Source organism: Pristis pectinata, chromosome 41, assembly GCF_009764475.1.
Source record: "Pristis pectinata isolate sPriPec2 chromosome 41, sPriPec2.1.pri, whole genome shotgun sequence".
NCBI lineage: Eukaryota > Metazoa > Chordata > Chondrichthyes > Rhinopristiformes > Pristidae > Pristis > Pristis pectinata.
This window is the reverse complement of record NC_067444.1, coordinates 3,415,235-3,434,066: the sequence shown is the minus strand read 5'-3', so window position 1 is coordinate 3,434,066 and position 18,832 is coordinate 3,415,235. Positions and strand designations below refer to the sequence as shown.

Below are 18,832 nucleotides of genomic sequence, written 5' to 3'. Positions count from 1 at the left end.
TTACATTCGAAAGTGCAGCTAGGGGCAGTATGTATCAAATGTTAAATACGATTTTAGCACTTTACGTATGACAGATTAGCGTATAACTGACAGGAGTGTCAGACGCAAATGCCTACCTTTGACAGTTATCGTTTGCTGGTCGCTCTGTTCCGAGCTGAATATCAACTCTGACACATCTATTTCGTAGTTGCACGTGTAATTCCCGGAATTCTTGCTCTGAACATTGACTATTGTGAAGTTTACGGATTTTTCGTTCTCCGGAATCAGCATCGACAACAGCGGTTTCTTCTCACTGACTTTGTACAGGAACATCTGACTCCCAGTGTAGAAGGAAGAAAAGGTACACTGGACTGTCACGTTCTCACCGGGCATGTAAACACTCGGTGAGCGGAAGACGGAAATTAATGGCTTGAGGGGCTGTTCTGCGGTAAAACAAGGAAGACATCTAATCAGGAAAATGAACTAATAATCTACCCAACGTGCATGTGCCAATGCCATCAATACGCCAAGGATATTTACTCCCACTTATCAAACATTGTTAACAATTGCTGGTTTAATTGTGCCCAATACTATTTGTCGATCAGTCCGGGGTGATGTATATGGAGTGATGGATGCTTGGAATGCCAGGGATGGTAGTCGAGGAAAATACGATAGAGGCGTTCAAGAAGCTCATAGATAGACACATGAATGTGCAGAGAAGGGAGGGATAGGGACATTTTGTCGATCAGCCTTTACTTATCCCAGCTGAAGTAATTTAGATTGCTCTGAAATTAATTCCACACATTCTTACTTTGTAACTTATGTTTCTTTTTTCCTGAACAACTCAAGCTTCTTCCTCTTAGCATCAGAGGTTCATAGCGCCAGACAGAACGGAGGGAGTCCGTTCGGGCCAACTGCTCCATGCCGACCAATATGCCCATCTGAGCTATTCCCAGTTGCCTGCGTTTGGCCTAAAACCCTCTAAACCGCTCCTATCCAAGTACGACCAAGTGCCTTTAAAATGTGATTAATCTACCTGCCTCAACCACTTGCTCTGGAAGCTCATTCCACACAACGACCATTTACTGGGTGAAAAAGTTGCCACTCACGTTGTTATTAAATCACAAGGCAAAGCAGCAGAAGTAAGCCATTCGGGCCATCGAATCTGCTTCGCCGCTTCACCACTAAATGTCTATTAAACCTATGCCTTCTAGTTTTTATTCCTCGATCCCGGGATAAAGGCTGTGTTATTCACCCCATCTGTGTCTCTCACAGTTTTATACTGCTCTGTAATGTCACCTCTACAAGCCAAATACAAAGTCCCAACCTGCTCAACGCATTTCCACAACTCAGTGCCTCTAATCCCGTCCATATGCTCATAAATCTCCTCACACTCTTTCCAGTTTAATGACATCTTTCTTATAGCAGGCGGACCAAAGCTGAACATAATATTCCAAGTGCGGCCTCACCAACGTCTTCTGTAATTTTTCTCATCAGATAGTGGTAGGACATATTCAGTCCATGGTAGGGTGCTAAGGAGGTTTGATGAACAGAGGGACCTTGAGTAGACAGAAAATACTGCAGACGCTGGAATCTAGAGTCATAGAATTAAACAGTACAGAAATAGGCGCTTCTGCCCAACTGGTCCGTGCCGATCAAAGTGCCCATCTAAGCTAGTCCCATTTGCCCACGTTTGGTCCGTATCCCCCTAATCATTCAGCAGAAGGACCAGAACTATCCAAGAAGTTTACCTTCCACTGGCTTCAATTGTCTTTTAATGGAAATTAACAATGGACGGCATCTATTGCCTTTGACAGGCACGTCCTGTTCCCGGAAATGACAATAAAATAAAAAAGATTGTGTGATTCTTTTTCCGGGTTGTACATAATACTTCGTTGCCTGAAAGAATTATTCAATAAATGTAGTGTGCTGGAAGAGCTTAGCAATGTTTCACGGTTGTTTGTAGTTTATGAAGAAATGCAGTATAAAGAGAAGATCAAATGCTACTATAATTTAATTAATACAAGCATTTAGTGTCGTAATTGCAAATCCTGATTTGAACGACAGTTCACGAAATCGCAAAGAGATAACTGAAAAGCGTTCGTTTTATTTGGTGAAATCAATGCCTTAATGCACCTCATTATTTGTTAAGGCAAGTCAAAGTAAACGTAACATTTGTATATAGGAGATATCGTATGACTGTGTTTTTTTCTGATAAACAGAAAAAACACAATTGACTAGTATTGAGTTAGGTCAAATGTTTTAAGATTCGGGATTGATAATGTTGCAAACGACCTGCAAACCACAATGTCTCCAAACTCACTCCCGAAATCCATGCATCATTTAAACGGATGCATGACAATATACTTCAAACAAACGCCCAGTATTTTCGCTATTGAATTGAGGTGAAACCTACATGCATCGGAATTTCGCAATTCTACATTATATTGCGAAGGGCTCTAAGTTGCAATAAAAAATCCAGCGTCCCTTCCCAGAGCCCGGTGTTTCCGCTCTTCTCTACGGCAACCAAACTGAAAATAGTTCTACTTACGTGAATTTCAAATTGCAGGCCCTCAAGCCACTTTTAAGTATCCCAAAGTTTGCACTCTTCCTTTGAGAATGTGGATTCAATTTTGCAATACGAAATAATGTTGTTCCTCAGGAAAATATGCCCGTAAAATGGAATCCGAATTGTATGTGCGTTCCCTTACACATTATCTCAAAGTCAATTGTATCTTGATATAATAGTACAGCTGTTATTGATCAAATTATTAGTAGGCCAATCACCTTGTACCTTTACTTATTCATGTTCTAATCTTTACGTCGCAATCAATGCAACGTTTAAAACGTTAACCCGAACTGTTCCCTGGTTTGGAGACGAGTGAAATTATTTGTTGTTCTCATAATTGATAACGTCACTGCCACCGTCCGACTGGGTTTCTTACGGAAAAGACGTGTCTGGTAAAAAATAAGTATGCCCCACAAAAGGCAACTTAGTTTTTATGACTTTTCTAAATGGACGGCAGAGTGTGGATCTGGACTTCTGCGCTAAGTTGATGGTCAGTTATTCTAAAATAATTGAATCTCAACGTCTTTTCTGATGGAAGATACAACAGATAGACTTCCTACCAGAGTGCAACATTGCAAGCTATTCAGTGTTTACCTGAACAAGTTACTTCTGCTCTGAAATAACCGTAGCAGGTGTTCTCTGTCCAGGAGAGCGAATGGCAGTTCCACAAGAGCGTTTCAGTGCCCAGGCAATGAACGTAGTTCAGTTGAACTTCGTTGACTCCCATCGGATAGCGTTCGCTGGGAGAGGCGCTCTTCGCAAAGCCACAACCGAGTTGCCGGCAGACAACTTGTGCTTCTGCAATGTGCCAGCCGTTTCCGCAGACTTTTCCCCAAGTGCCATTGAAGTAAACTTCCACTTCTCCATCGCAATCTTTATCCTTATTCGCAAGTCTGATCTTTATACCACCTGATAACGTGGGCATAAGTCTGTTGTCAGTGAGCTACGGGAGGCAACCGTTGTTCGCCACTGTAAATATTTACATTATTCACTGATAAGCAGCACATCTCCCGGATATACACACAGGCCGCAGCTTGCACTGTAATGACTAAATGATATTCCAATTGTCCTGATATATGTTGAAAATCTATCAACACGTAGCAGACGCTAGAAGCGTAGTGGAACTGAGCCGATAGTCCGAAAACCTAAAGGACAGATTTCTTATGTTTTCATTGAAAATCGAAGCAAATGCAAACGTTGAAAATACGAAATAAGAATATAATATTTCCAAGCATTCTGAGGGTCAAGCCGGCATCCCTGAAAACCGGGACATCTCTAACATTTCAGGCATAGAACTCCTCATTACGAACAGGGAAAATAGGAATACGGGTTAAATTTAATTTGGAGACAAGTTCAAGAGAGATTGAGAGTACGAACTGGCTATTGTGAATCGCTTTCCAACTTAATAAGATATTTATGACGGCTCTTCTATCACAGAAAAATGAGGGAAGACAAAGAGAGAGAGAGAGAGAGAGAGAGAGAGAGAGAGAACGGAGACAGAGAGAGAAAGAGAAAGAGAAAGAAAGAGAGGGGGCAGACAGAGGGAGAGGAAGATTTTAATCGCTGTGAAACGCTTTTTGTTGTCAAATCTGGAAGCCAAAGGAAATGTTCAGCATCACCCATAGATCATGAAGCGCCGACAGAGAGGGCTATCAATGTAAATTTTACATACTATGTGCACATATTAAGCCTTCTATTATCGCTGACGGTACGGAAAATAAAATGTGTGTCCAATATTACATCACCTGCCCCCAAAATAAATTGTGTCATGACAAAAATGCATCAATATTATTTATGTTTGAATGGTGCGCTGGTTCATTTTGTGTGCGGAAATTTATCAGTGTAACTATGTTTGTAATATTCTAAATGGGGTCATAATTTTCATTTTACATTGTGACTCACTTGACATTTCGAAGAAAACATCGAATGTTAATAATATTTATTTGAATGGTAAATAGTGAGTTTTCAGTGTTTACACCTGAAGCACCTCATAATAATCAATGTGGTGTAAGGTGGCGGTTATCGGCGATTTTAACGAAAAAAAAGCGAACATATAATTATTGAAAGAAAAAGGCAAGCCTGGGACTTTCGACAAGCAAATATCCTCTCAACTGGTCCATATTCTGAAGCTAAATGCCAAACACAATCCTCCTGTCTCCAAAATAAACAACACATTTTCGACGAACTTACTTTGTTCGTGGTTCAATATCATTCTCACCTACCTTGCACTGTAATATTTAGGCTACTGCTCAGGGACGAGTTTAAATGAAGATGCTTCGACAAAAATACTTCATATTTACAGAAGTAACTGCCTCCGTCGCTTTTTTGTATCTGCGTTATATTGAAGGTAGCCTGTGATAACGAGTCGGATGCCGTCTGGGAACTAATTAAGTTATTTTCATTGTCTTTGTACAAATAAAACTTGCACTCATCATATTGCTCCGGTGCCTCGCATCTGAAGGTAATGTCTTGACCTTCCACAATAACACTGGGAGTTCGGAAATGGGTAATCTCTGGTGGAGGGAGGAATTCTGAAATGGATGAAAGAAAGATCAAAACGTTTTCATAAACCCGGAATACAAAGTTCAATTTTCATTGAAAACAAACACTGCACGGATGAGTATAACATGAGTCTCCATATCTGTCTACTTCGAGAAATAGTTATGTAACACTGAGCCAGGGAATTCAGTATTCAATCACATCAGAATACATTTGGTTAGAGAGGTTCCATCACGCATTTATCCGAATGTATTTAATAATAAAAAAAGAAATCTGGTGCCGTATTCCAGGTAGACTACAGTTACTATATGTGTATTTTGTTGTGTTTTTTGTGTGTGTGTGTGTGTGTTTGTGTGTGTGTGTGTGCGTGCGTGTGTGTGTGTGTGTGTGTGTGTGTGTGAGAGAGAGAGAGAGAGAGAGAGAGAGACAGAGAGAGACAGAGAGAGACAGAGAGAGGGGAATAGTGGGTAATGGCGGGAGCAGGAAAATTGGAACAGGACGGCCACTTACCTTCGTGGGCACAGTTGAAAGGAAATATACAGAGTGGTTGAAATGAACATTCGGAAGAGGTTGCAAATACAATGTAATTCGAACTGAAGCGCCGTTATTTATATTCGTTCAAAATCCCAACATGGTGTTCACGGAAAATTACATGTTCAGAGCAATTTAGAACTGAAAATATTGTGTCGCTGAATGGTGGGTCAGGAAAATATCTGACTATTGTAAAAATCGCCATTTCCCTGTGGGGCTGGAGGTTTTCACTTGGTCTAGGCTACAGATGACATAAAGTTACAGAGGATTAGTTTTCAATAACCCTCTAATATCACCTAATAATCCCCATCACACTTCATCACTGCTTCAAGAATGAGGTGACCCTTCCCCTACTCTCCCCCCCCCCCGCCCCCCGCACCCCTAATCCCGTCACATCCTCATAGAGAACATTACCAGGATTAGAAACACCCTGAGGGCGAAGTTCTGAATAATGAGCTCAGAATGGGCATGTTTTCCGACCATCAAATGCGCAGTTTGAAGGCATGTTTTTAATGGAAGTTTATCATTCTATTTTCTGTTTCCCTCGTGAGCTAGAATAATGAACATGGTCGGAAAACATGCCATTTAGTTTTATGAGCATTCACTTCTGCCATTTGCTTCTGGGCCAATCAAGGCAGCGCTTGGTCGTGGACTCCTTTACATGAGGTAACATGGCAGTTTCGGCTTGGTTTATGGAAACTGAGAGCAGGAATGTCATGTAACAAGGGTTTTTTTATGTCTAACTCACGTGGCAATGGGCTTCTAGCGTGCAGAGACTTCCGTGGATGTCTAGGAACCAATGGACAGCCTGGTCATAGAGATTGATAGGAGACCAGGCGCATTTTCGCCTCCTGTTGTGTTGAACTTCCGGAATTCCAACAAGGGAGATCTGAATCAAAACTCTAGATTTGGTATTGGCATTGGTTTATTATTGTCACTTGTACCGAAGTACAGTGAAAAACCTGTCCTGAATACCGATCGTACAGGTCACTTCATTGCATAGTCCAGTTACATTGAGATAATACAGAGTGCATTGAGGTAGTACAGTTAAAAACAATAGCAGTACAAGTAAAGTGTCACAGCTGCAGAAAAAGTGCAGTGCAATAAGGTTTAAGGGCGCAACAAGGTAGATCGTGAGGTCAGAGTCCATCGTATAAGGGAACTGTTCAACAGTCTTATCACAGTGGGATAGAAGCTGTCCTTAAGCGTGGTGGTACGTGCCCTCAGGCTCCTGTATCTTCTGCCTGACGGGAGGGGGGAGAAGAGAGAAAATCCCGGGTGGGTGGCGTCTTTGATTATGTTGGCTGCTTCGTCAAAGCAGCGAAAGATAAAGACAGAGTCCTGAACTGCTGATACTCCGTTTTCCTGGTTACTCTATTTTCGAAATGCCACTGTGATAAAGATCTTAAATACTTCTTTGGTCATTTTGTTCTTCCCATTTTGTTCCTTACGTATCCTTCATGAAAAATCTTGATATCCCCAAGCTGCTGCCTGCTACGTGTTGGATGTGGTACTGTTGGGTTTATTTGCAGTGGAGGCCTTGCCCGCACGCGGTTCTTGCAGTGTTGCGCACTGCGGGGACAGCGCTTGTTTCGCGGGCGCTCTTACTTCAACCAACGACCTGACTCGTGTCGATTTAAAACTTGACAGGTGAGAATTTTTTAAACTATTTTCCTGCCCCCACTGCTGAGCAAGATCTGGTGGGGTAAATTCCCATTCTTCTCCAAAACGTTAGGGATGTTGCTGTCCATCTTCAGGACCATCTTGGCCTTTGAGGAGTTTGGTCAACATGACTTCATACCTTACTCTGCCTCATCCAGCCTCCGAAACATTACGTCAGATGGCAGCGATGTCGGTGCTGACAGTGAACGATGTTTGGTGTTGCGAGTGACATTATTGCTGGGAAATCTAGAACCAGGTAACTATGGTAAGAAGACTAGGAATTCCGGCCTTGGATATTCTGTCAGCACTCTAAATTGCCACGGATGCGGGGAGTGCTCAGCTGGAACTTAGTTTGCGATAGGCAGTCGTGACGCCACGAAAGAGCACAAGATTTCCCATATGCAAGATGCGGATGGTTGCATGTCCCACGGTGTATTTATTCAACGGCAGTTTACATCTGAGAGTTACTTTTCAAAAGAACGTGGACGTAACAACTCTCTGAATGTGTTCAGAGAAAAAGGTTACAGGAAAATAAGCGGGGTATTACGATTGGTCTGAAAGTCCCCATTGAGTCACTAGGCCTATGCCGTGGCAGGAATAAAGAAAACAAAAATATTCAAATGTACGAACTCACATGCAAGTATGTTCAGCCCCTTTTTATTCCAAGGTAGATTGCCACTCAGTAAGAAAGCAGTAAGGGGACGCTGTAAAGGTCAGAATCCCCGGGACTGCCCTGAGTAATCCAAGCAGATTTGATGCACACGGGACAGACATGGTGGATTGATGTTACATCCAGGCAGATTACCTGCTAATTTACACCATTAGGCAAAATTGTGCTTTCGCTTAATGCCTCAGGCTATGCAATTTATAAAGTCCCACACTAATCCTATTCAAAAACCGTTTATCGATTTCTGAGAGCAAATTGTTCGACCATTCAAGGAAAAAAGTACCTCTATAATTCTCAAACATTCTGTTGTTAACAATTGAGCATATTTTTGGAGTGCCCAGTTGTTAATCCCAGTTAGAAAGAGGTGCTCAGTTGAAATTCACATGATTCCATCTTACTGCATCTTACTTCGGAGGTCAGGTAGCATTTGTGTGTGTGTGTGGGAGAGAGACAGAAAGAGAGGGAGGGAAAGAGAGGAATGGAGAAAGAGAGTGAGAGAGAGAGAAAGCAGGCAGACGTACAAAGACAGAGATAGACTGAGAGAGGATGAGCAGATCGGGCCGGTGACCTTTCGGCATCACAGTTATCGATCCGAAACGTTAATTCTTTTTCTGTCGGTCCATGCACTGCCTGACCTGCTAAGTACTTCCAGCATTTTCTGTTTCCAACTTAATTTCAGACTGACATCTGCATTTTTTGTACGTTTTAATTCGAAATAATGTGTCTCAATTGTGTCACAAAATAGTCACGTACTCTTTCCCAAATTTTAAACATCAGGAAGCCCGTTCTATCGTTATGCTTCTGGTTAATTGTTGGAGATGAGCAGACACGTGCACTCATAATAGGGTGGACATCCGCCTGGCAGATCCGAGAAGCGCACACACACACACACACACACACACACACACACACACACACACACACACACACACACTCACACACACACTCACACACACACACACACACACACACACACACACACACACACACACACACATGTCGTAATAACACAGTAAGGCGCAAATACAACGGCCCACAGTTTCACATAACACTTCCGTAAATTGTGCAACGACGGGAAGGATTATATTTTTGTTTATAACTGGAATCTCTGACAAGATTAATAACTGAAACATAGATTCTATTATTTTTGCAGTCTTATATAGACACCTTAGAGACATCGTCGAAGAGGAAATGCTGCTGTATTCTGAACTTTTCATACGTTTTCAGTATTAAACTGTAGTGCGTCTTGAAAGAAAATAATGCACCAATAGTTACGGAATGCTGATCTTACCATTTGTAGGTCTGTCATGAAAGGGTTTAAAGTTATACCATAAGTAGGTAATACTCAATTCGCTTAGCAAAATAGTTCTTTCATTGTAGGCATCTATATTTTAATGCATAAAGTAGAACTTGCCTTTCAACAGAACGTCTATATTGTCACTCTTTGCGGATCTAAATGTTCTCCCAGAAATTTGAGAATCGTAACTGCAGCTGTAATTTCCTTTGTGTTTTTCTGTTATGTTCGAAATTACAAACGTAGCAGTAAACTGCCTCTTTGTAGGGTTTTTGGTTATGACGGGGGTATTGCCGTTGTCTTTGTAGAGGTAGAACATTGTCGAAGTGTAGAAACCTTGAGTACTGCATTTTATCTTCAGGTCTTCTCCTTTAATAAAAACACCAGATCTTTTGCCATTGTAGATAGTTGGTTTCGGTGGGTGATCTACAACAGAAGGCCCGGAGAAGAGAACGTTGTGCAATGAGGCATGAGATGAAACAAAGGTTACAATATGCTCCATGTTATTGTACTGGTAGTTCAGTTATAACGCGATCCTTGTGTTTCTAACAAACGTCCTGTTGTATAAAATGACGTTTTATAAACAATTGTGTCAATTGGAAGGGTGGGGTTTAGTTGTTAGCCGCTAGAGAGTTTCAGACTCGTAATAACAAAATATATTTTCCCGCAGGACTTTCAAAATTAATGTGTTTTAAAAGCTATTTGTTTAGTCTATTGCTGCAATCTAAGATTACCAAAGGCTGCTTAACACATCGTTCAATAACGAATCTGCGCACAAGCGTCAATGGAAGCGATTTCTTGTCAATTTCCAATAACTTCCCGCGGAGAAAAAAAATCAGCTTGATTTTTTTGAGAGCTAATGGTTTCTGATTACTGCGGGGAGGTCATGTTTCAACAGTTCCTCCACATACCCCCCCCCCCCCAAAAAAAAAGAAGCCAATGTTTTTCCTGATTAATTTGCAACGTAATTCGTAAGTTGTTCTAGTTTCCGAATGAAATCGCGTTATAACCAATTCGGTCCACGTAATGCAAATAACTTTCTCTACTATACTAATCGTGGCATGTTCAATCCGTGTTATGGAAGCAAGTCCTCCTCCACGGCGACCTGTACTTTTAAGAAATACAATTAGGAATTGTACATCGGCGTGTAAACGTAATGCTGTCCAGATATAGAGCAAAATTTATAGGTATATTAAACTATATCTGTAGAAGACTGTCGATATGCAAGGTGACGATCAGAGGTAGTCATAAAGGTCAATTCCTTACCAGGATTGCATATTACACCAGCGTCCTCTATGTGATTGCAATTATGCTCCCCGATTGGCCTGATTTGGCACTGACGTAAGTTCGTCTCAGTTCCCACACACTCCACGTCATCCAACCAGATGTCATCCACACCTTCACCGAATTGAGATGACCCTCTTGCCGATTCAGCGAATCCACAGTTTATCTGCCGACAGACAACCACAGCATCTGCCATGTCCCAGTAATCATCGCAGATTGTCCCCCACGTGTCATTGTAGTAGACTTCTACTCTTCCAGAGCAAATACTGTCTCCATCGACCAGTCGTAATACAATCAGGTCTGAGGCAAAACAAAATTGGGCCGAAGTATTAAGATTAACCAATATTACTTCGGATAAACATCCTGGAGTTAGTCTTCCAAGGAAAAACAGTACAGCTCTGTTTTTATCTTATCCTACGATTGTCACCGAAGCATAACGTGGGAACAGTAGTTCTTCTGTCCGCTGAGAAGGAACCGATTGAACAATGCCCACAGAGTCAGAGTTAGGACCAACATGACCCAGTTACGCCGATCCTACATCAGACATTTTAGCGTCTCACATTACAATCAGCTCCCAGCATATTGTAGCTCCCACCTGTAGACTGTGCCAATTAACCAAGCAAGCAGCACATCACTGGGAAGTAGTGGTGTTGGCGGCGGGGGGGGGGGGGGGTTGGGTGGGGGGGGAGGGTGAGGAGAGTTAACCGAAGTAGCCGGAAGTACCTACGTTGTCAGAGAGGGAAAGTGAATGATTCGCACAAAATACACCGGAAATCAGGATTGAACTGGGGACGATGTGAGGCAGCACATCACACAGCACGGAAACGGGCCACTCGGCCGAATTGGCCCAAGGCGGACTGAGATTCCCATCTAGACTCATTTCGCCACGTTTGGCGCATATCCATCTCAAACTTCTACTGTTCATCTGCATGGCCAAGTACGTTTTAAATGTTGTTAGTATACCTGTGTAAACCACGTCCGCTGGCAGCTCCTGCAAAATACCTTCCATCCTTGAGGTGAAAAATTTGCCCTTCAGTTTCCTATGAAGTCGCTCCACTTTCACCTTGCACTATGCCCAATCGTTCTTGATTCCCCAACACAGAGGGAAAAGACTGTGCATATTCATCCTATCTATGCCACTATGGATTTTCCACACCTTTAGAAGATCAACTCTCACTCTCCTACGCCCCAATAAAAGATGTCCCAGCCTGTTCAACCTATCTTCACATCTCAGTCCTTCGAGTCCAGGAAACATCCTCATAAATCTCCCCTGAATTCTTTCAAGGTTGTTGGCATTTTTCCCATGGCAGGGAGCCCAAAGCTGAGCACAATATTTCAAATGTGGCCTCAGCAAAGTGTTGGATAACTAGAACATAACGTCCCAAATTCTATACTCAGTGTCCGAACTGACGAAGGCCTGCATGCCATAAAATTTCATCAGCAACCTCCTTACCTGTGACGCCATTTTGGGAGAACCATGTACTTGTACTCCAAGGTCCTTCTGTTCTACAACACTCCTGAGGACTCTATCGCTGACTGTGAATTTCCTACCCTGATTTGTCTTCCCAAAATGCAACACCTCGTACTTCTCTGCTACGCCACTCTTGGTTAAGGGTAATTTTAATTAACTGCATTGCCAAACTATTTCAATTAATTTCCTTCCAGACAGTTCCAGAGCATCCAGTGTTTCCTCAATAAGCGGCTGCATTGCTTGATTAATTCTGTCATCCCATGAAACTAAACATATATTTAATTCTTAAACACCTATTGCTGTCTTTGACACATTTACTGTCCTGTCAGTTATTGTACCTTACTCCATTTGAAACAAATATTTTCAGAAGGGGATCATAACCCTCATTTCCTGAATACCTGCGTATCTTCAGCATGAACATGTGAATTGTTAAGTGGGTAAATAGGATTGTCGTTGTCACGCACCGAGGTACAGTGATAAACTTGTCTTGCACACTGTTCATACAGATTAATTCATTGCAACAGTGCATTGAGATGCAAGCAAAATAACGTGCTTCAGTTACAGAGGAAGTGCAGAGCAAGTAAAAAATAATGTGCAAGATCTGACGAGTTAGAGTTTGAGGTCAAGATTCCATCTTATCATACTGGGGAACCGTTGAATAGTATTTTTACAGTGAGGTAGAAGCTGTCCTTAACCCTGGTGGTACGTATTTTCAGGCTTTAGTGTAAAATATAGAACATATAACATTACAGTAGAGTACAGGTCCTTCGGCCCACAATGTTGTGCCGAAATTTTATTCTGCTCTAAGATCTATCTAACCCGTCCCTCCCATACAGCCCCTGATTTCTCTATCATTTATGTGTCCATCTAAGAATCGCTATAATGTCCCCAATGCGTGTGCCCCCCCCGCCTCCACGCACCCACCACCCTCTGTGTAATGAACTTACCCCTGACATCCCCCTTATATCTTCCACCAAGCACTTTAAAATTATGTCCCCCCGTGTTAACCATTATCGCCCTCGGAAAAAGTCAATCCAGTCGGTAAATGCCTCTTATCATCTTGTATTTATGTGTACTTTTCCCATAACCAACGATTCGCTTGTTTACGTAAGTGCAATACATTACGCGTTGGATCATTGTATGTTGTAAACAGAGAAACCGGATGCTACGCTTCCTTCCCTCATAATTAAGACGCGCTGCCAGTTTAATTGGGCACTGCAGGCTAGTTACTGTGAAGAGTAGAAGAATGGCAATGGCTGTTGCTGGACAGTGCTGATGGGATACATGGCAGGAAGTACAGACTACTTTGGTAAAATTGATGGAATGGCATTGCTGGAATTGCTCTGGGAGTCGGCATCAACAACATGGTCTGAACGATGTTCATCTGTGCCGTTGTAAATATAAATATGAAGTCACGATCTTTGTATCGCGGCAGGGTGCCCTCTGTTTTAATGGTTCTGCAATTTCCTGAAAAAATTAAATTCATTCACTCTTGCTCTTGGGCACGAAATTCAATATCATGACAGCTCACTGCTTGAAGAAATTTTCACTTCAAGTTCTGCAGACAATCAGGCTAAATTTACATCCCTTGTTTCTCCCGCACCATCTTGTCCTCCACTGAACCGTCAGCAGCTCCACGCGACCATCGACTGAGGTATTAGTTCTGGATGTTCGCTATTCATTCACAACCTTCCTATCTTATTAGCCAACCGTTCTTTGTCTGATCAGTTTCCTGAGAACAGGCTCTACTCCGATTTAAGCTCCGCCCTTCTATTTGTAAAGTTCAAGTTCCTGCACGTTTTAAGATGAAAGGCAAACACTCGCTAATATTCCTTGCTTTCGCACCTGAGATTTTATGCTGATAATCCGCTTGTCATCACTTATGGTTTGACCTTACTGACAACTCGTTTAAATCTATTCTACACACCAATTCTGTCGCGATGAGACATGTGTTATTGCATCGTACACCAATCCATCGACTTCATCAAATGTGAGATTTGTTCTCGAAAATTTCATCACGACTTCCACTTCTGAATCATTTATTATTTTGCACCGTTAATTCAATATACGTTATACATTAATGAACTATGCTCATGTCATTAGACTCGTTGGCGTCTGGTTTCTATGGCTATTTTATACATTCCATACATATGGTGGTGATCATTCTTTTCTCGTAAATCACAGACAGACTCAAAGAGGAGAGAAGTATGAAAATACTCCTCTTCGCATGTTGTTGACGGTTGGGATTGGTGCAGAGAGAATGCAGTCCTACGCATTCGACGGGGGAGTGTGGTCGGTGTGGGTGAGTGGAGTGAGGTTGATGTGGGTGAGGGGATTGGAGCAGTTAAGGCAGTTGATGTCGTGTCAGCAATTGGAAATGAGAAGGAAAAGAGGGAATTTATGCCAGACGGACTTGTCTAATGGGAAGGGGAATACTGGAGACACGAAAGGAGGTCGTCAGTAAAAGGGGTGAGAATTCACTGCCAACGAAATATCGGAGGTGCTTGAAGACCAGCTTGGCATCATATCAGGCTTGGAGCTCACTGAGGAGCAGGCGCCGGAGTACGAAGGTGAGGCTTCTACTCAGGACAGTGACAGAGAGAGGGACGTAAGGGGAAGGTGAAGATAAGTTAGGGGCTGGAGCCTGGGACAAGTCATGAGGTGAGAACGTCGGATCAGAGAATGCCATTCAGCAGCAACTGACCATGCGCTTGGTTTCTGATGAGCAAGGTGTTTCCTCCGTTCATTTTATTGGAAAAGGACAAGTACTCAAGACGTAGATAATAGCTTTCTGGCAATCATAGATTTTCCTATCAATTGTTAACTGATACACGTTGGACAATCCACTTTTGTTTAGATAGGTCGAGGAACTCGTAGGTCAGCCTAAGATATTCAGCTAGTGATGTCTGGGAGCGCATTTTCTTGTTTCATTCTTTATTGATGGCGTTTGAACATTTCTGCAAATACATCAGCCAATCTGATCCTTTTATATACAAAATGCCTTTTAATAGATAAAAGATTGCTTGATGTTGAATTTCATGTATTTGTTCATTTGTACTAACCTTCAGAAGCCACGGTTTCACTGACAAGAAGAAGAACTGTGGAAGAAATAGAGAAAAACTATTATATGGAAATTTGAAAATATGTAACCAGGTGTTAATATTTTGAAAAATATGGTAGTAAAATATGCACTAAGGTGGAAATAACATGACTAACGTAGAGCGGAAAGAATTTAAGACGTTGAAAGATAGGCAGATAAGGACACTAATACTTAGCTAGACAGGCAGATAGACATATGGACAGTGAAAAACACAGAGACAGACAAAAACATGGATAGATCGATAGACAGACAGACAGACAGACCGACAGATAGATAGATAGATAGATAGATAGATAGATAGATAGATAGATAGATAGATAGATAGATAGATAGATAGATAGATAGATAGATAGATAGACAGACAGACAGACAGACAGACAGACAGACAGACAGACAGACAGACAGACAGGCAGGCAGGCAGACAGAGAAAGAGAGAGCGATCCTTCCAAAAAGTATCGTAAGTCCTCTAGGCCAGAATTCGGTTTTCATCCATCAGGATCTTGCGCTTATTTGCCACATTATAAACTGGCTAACAATTTGATGTTGTGGCAAACCCAGATAAAATTTTCCGTTGTACGCATGAACACATGATTAACATTTACAAATTCAATTTTGCTTCAAACGTAAAGATCAGGATTATTCCAAGCTTGGATGGCTAAGTCCTGTTTATACTATTGATATTTTCATGTCAGTTAGGAAAACCCAGAAACCGAGGGATAACATGGTGCAATGTCCTTCCTAATTGCCCTTGACTACATTGTCAATCATCCAACCATGTTTACCAAGTGACAGATTCTCCCACACACATTTTTCGAGTGACCTTGGTATGGAACACGTAAAAGAAGTCCCTGATGGGGACATGCTCACGAAAGATCGGTGTCCCTGCAATATCGAAGAGAATGAAACTAATGCCCTTCGAGCGACAGAGAAAAAGCAATGAGGCTTCATACTATGTTTCGGCAACTGAAATTTCAGATGCAATGAATAGAAATAATCTACTCCCTTTGCTTTCAGGGTCGATAACCAAAGTGCATTAACTTTACGCGACTAACAAGCACTGCACAAATTTCGTTTCGTAATACTGTGTTAGAAATTGGAATATGCAAATTGATTGCGCGTGGATGTGGACTCAAGTGTGACGTCAAAATAAATAGGAAGTAACGTTTCATCCAGGGAGCGGAATGATATTTGCAAGCTGTTGTCCACTGCGTCTGCATTGTTCTTCGAAAACGCCTCACTTCCCTCATTCTGTTAATTAAGCAAAGTAAATTGCTAAATTTGTTTATTAATGTCACATGTCCGAGGTGCAGTGGAACACTATGTTTTGCATGCCATCCATACATATCATTTCATCACATCAGTTCCCTGACGTAGTACAAGGGACAAGCAAGAACATAATGAAGAATAAAGTGTTGCAGTTACAGATAAAATGCAGTGCATGCAGAAAACAAGGGAAAAAGGCATAACGAGGTAGATCGTGAGAACAAGAGTCCATCTTATCGGACTATACGTCCGTTCAATAGTCTAAAAACAGCGGGATAGTAGCTGTCTTTGATACTGGTAGTACGTACGTCTAGGCTTTTGTTTCTTCTTCCCGACGGGAGAGGGGAGAAGAGAGAATGTCCAGGGTGGGTGGGGTCTTTGATTATGTTGACTGCTTTACCGAGGCAGCGGGAACTGCATACACAAAATTCTTATTTCAGTAAACCGACATTAATGAAATTCGGGCAGTGTCAGAACTTTTTCAGTCTCGGCGACAGTTTTGCGGGATTTACGTTCAGAAGGTTTGGAAAGAATCACGTTATGCGGCGCATGATGCGCGATACAGTTTACTCTGATCCTTTTGATCGACAGTTTACGGTAAGCAGGCCAACAGATAATGGAAATCAACATTACTCACCGCTGCAAAAGACAAAACTGAGGCGCATCTTGATCTGTCTTCAGTGACACATTAAAACCTGGAAACAGAGATTTCAATGCCACATAAGGAGATTCCCTCCGCGTGGCATACAGTGTGATCTTCTGAAAGAGAGGGAGAAAGGATGTATTTAGTTTTTGCAGGCTCTGTGTTTCAGTGATGTGTTTTAGCTCACTTCACTTATGTAACGTAAGTAAAGAGATTATAATAAAACATGCGTTCAGATTATAGATTTCACGTCCTTCCCATTCGAGCCAACTGGGTTTCCTGCCAATAAAGTACTGTTTCAGATGTTCGTACGTAATCATGACCCAGGTGATAAAGCTAGACCTTGCAATTATGCGCCACATATTAAAATCCTGGGTGATCATTTACTTCAAACATATTCTCCTGCACTCACTCTATGTTTACCGATTACCTTAATATCTAACATTCCGTATCCTGAATATCCTCTAGCCGCCTTGGATATAAAATTCTAAAGACTTCACCCACAGTGAGGTAATTGCTTCTCACTTAAAACGAAAGAAAAAATAAGCCAATTGGTCCACAGAAACCTCCCACCCGCTTATGTGATGAATATGTAGCTGGAGGTACAACTATTGTAGGTCGAAGACCCTTCCTAACAATCTCCCTCTCTCTGCCTCTCTATCACTCCCTCTCCCCTCTCTCTCCCCTCACTCCCTCTCTCTTTCCTTCTCCCTCTCTGTCCCTCCATCTCCCCCTCTCTCTCCCCTCTCTCTTTCTCTCTCGCTCTGTCTACATCTCCTTCTATCTCTCTCTCTCTCTCCCCTCTCTCTCGCCCTCTCTCTAGATCTTTAGAGATCTAAAGTAGATTGAAAATCATCTGTCCTTTGTCGTTAACTTTTCAACCAATAGATCCCAATATTCCCAACAAAGACAAAAGATGTTAGGAACACTTGGCAAGTCAGGCAGCCGTGAAGGAAAGAGACACTGTGATAGCATATCAGATCGACGACCACTCGTCATCTCTTCGTTGGTTACAGTTGAGGAGACTTCTCATGTACCTGCCTTTCTCAGAGCAATGATTTATTTTTCTTTAACCAATGATATCGTCTTTTTCACAAACGCATGGTCATTTGGTAAATGGGTTTATTATTGTCAGATGTACGGCGAAAAAAGTCTTCGGAAATCCTTCTGAAAACAATGTAACAAGGAACTTTAATACTGACTCTATTTAAACTAGTAAATATCAATAGATGTACAACATCCATATTCCCATCAGTGTCTTCAGTTCAACGTCCATATTTGCTGTCTTCCTTGCAGTAATGTATTGCGATTCAGAGTAACCAGACTCCTTCTCGTTCGCTTCCGACCTTTATCTTCTGTATGTCATTTATGTTCTGCAATAACATCCAATTTGCCATTTTACCTTCCGAACGACTTGTTAAACCAGCAAGATGACATTCCGTAATTCATGCACAAAAACCAAAAACGCCAGGATTGCACCGTATTTCAATCATGTGCGATATGTTATCATTCAGTTATTTGGTATAAACCAATCACTTAAGGTGACGTCATCAAAAATAAAGTTAATTACGCACCGCTTTCGAAAAGATTAAAATAAATATTCCATGAATAGTGATTTCGAAACACAATTGCTCGATCATTTTCAAATGCTGATGTATTATTGTACTTGAAGCAAAGAAGTAGGGAACGCGTGCAATTCCTTAAGAAGGGGAGGTCAGTAGAACACTTCAGCGAAGGGAAGTCGGGAGAGCACATTGATGGGTTAGCGGTGGAAAGGATGAGCAGCTTCAAGTTCCTGGGCGTTAACATCTCAGAGGTCTATCTTGGGCCCAACACATTGATACAATCACGAAGAAGGCACTCCCGCGTC

At 41.9% G+C, this 18,832-nt stretch overlaps 1 protein-coding gene across 7 annotated transcripts in view; it reads right to left on the bottom strand.

Annotated features, from left to right (window-relative positions):
• LOC127566436 (immunoglobulin superfamily member 1-like) overlaps nt 1-18,832 on the bottom strand; it is a 70,159-nt gene that overhangs the window by 37,512 nt on the left and 13,815 nt on the right. For 5 of the 7 annotated variants that reach the window (XM_052008846.1, XM_052008844.1, XM_052008843.1 and 2 more), the window contains exons 2-8: nt 16,957-17,078; nt 15,019-15,054; nt 10,468-10,785; nt 9,322-9,627; nt 4,771-5,079; nt 3,143-3,457; nt 117-422 (exon numbers count right to left, since the gene is read on the bottom strand). In XM_052008846.1, coding sequence (XP_051864806.1) covers nt 117-422; nt 3,143-3,457; nt 4,771-5,079; nt 9,322-9,627; nt 10,468-10,785; nt 15,019-15,054; nt 16,957-16,984 — 1,618 coding nt within the window. In that variant the 5' untranslated portion in view covers nt 16,985-17,078. Of the gene's footprint in view, nt 1-116; nt 423-3,142; nt 3,458-4,770; nt 5,080-9,321; nt 9,628-10,467; nt 10,786-15,018; nt 15,055-16,627; nt 16,734-16,956; nt 17,079-18,832 lie in introns of those variants that run through there. The other 2 variants (XM_052008849.1, XM_052008847.1) reach the window with 2 other exon arrangements.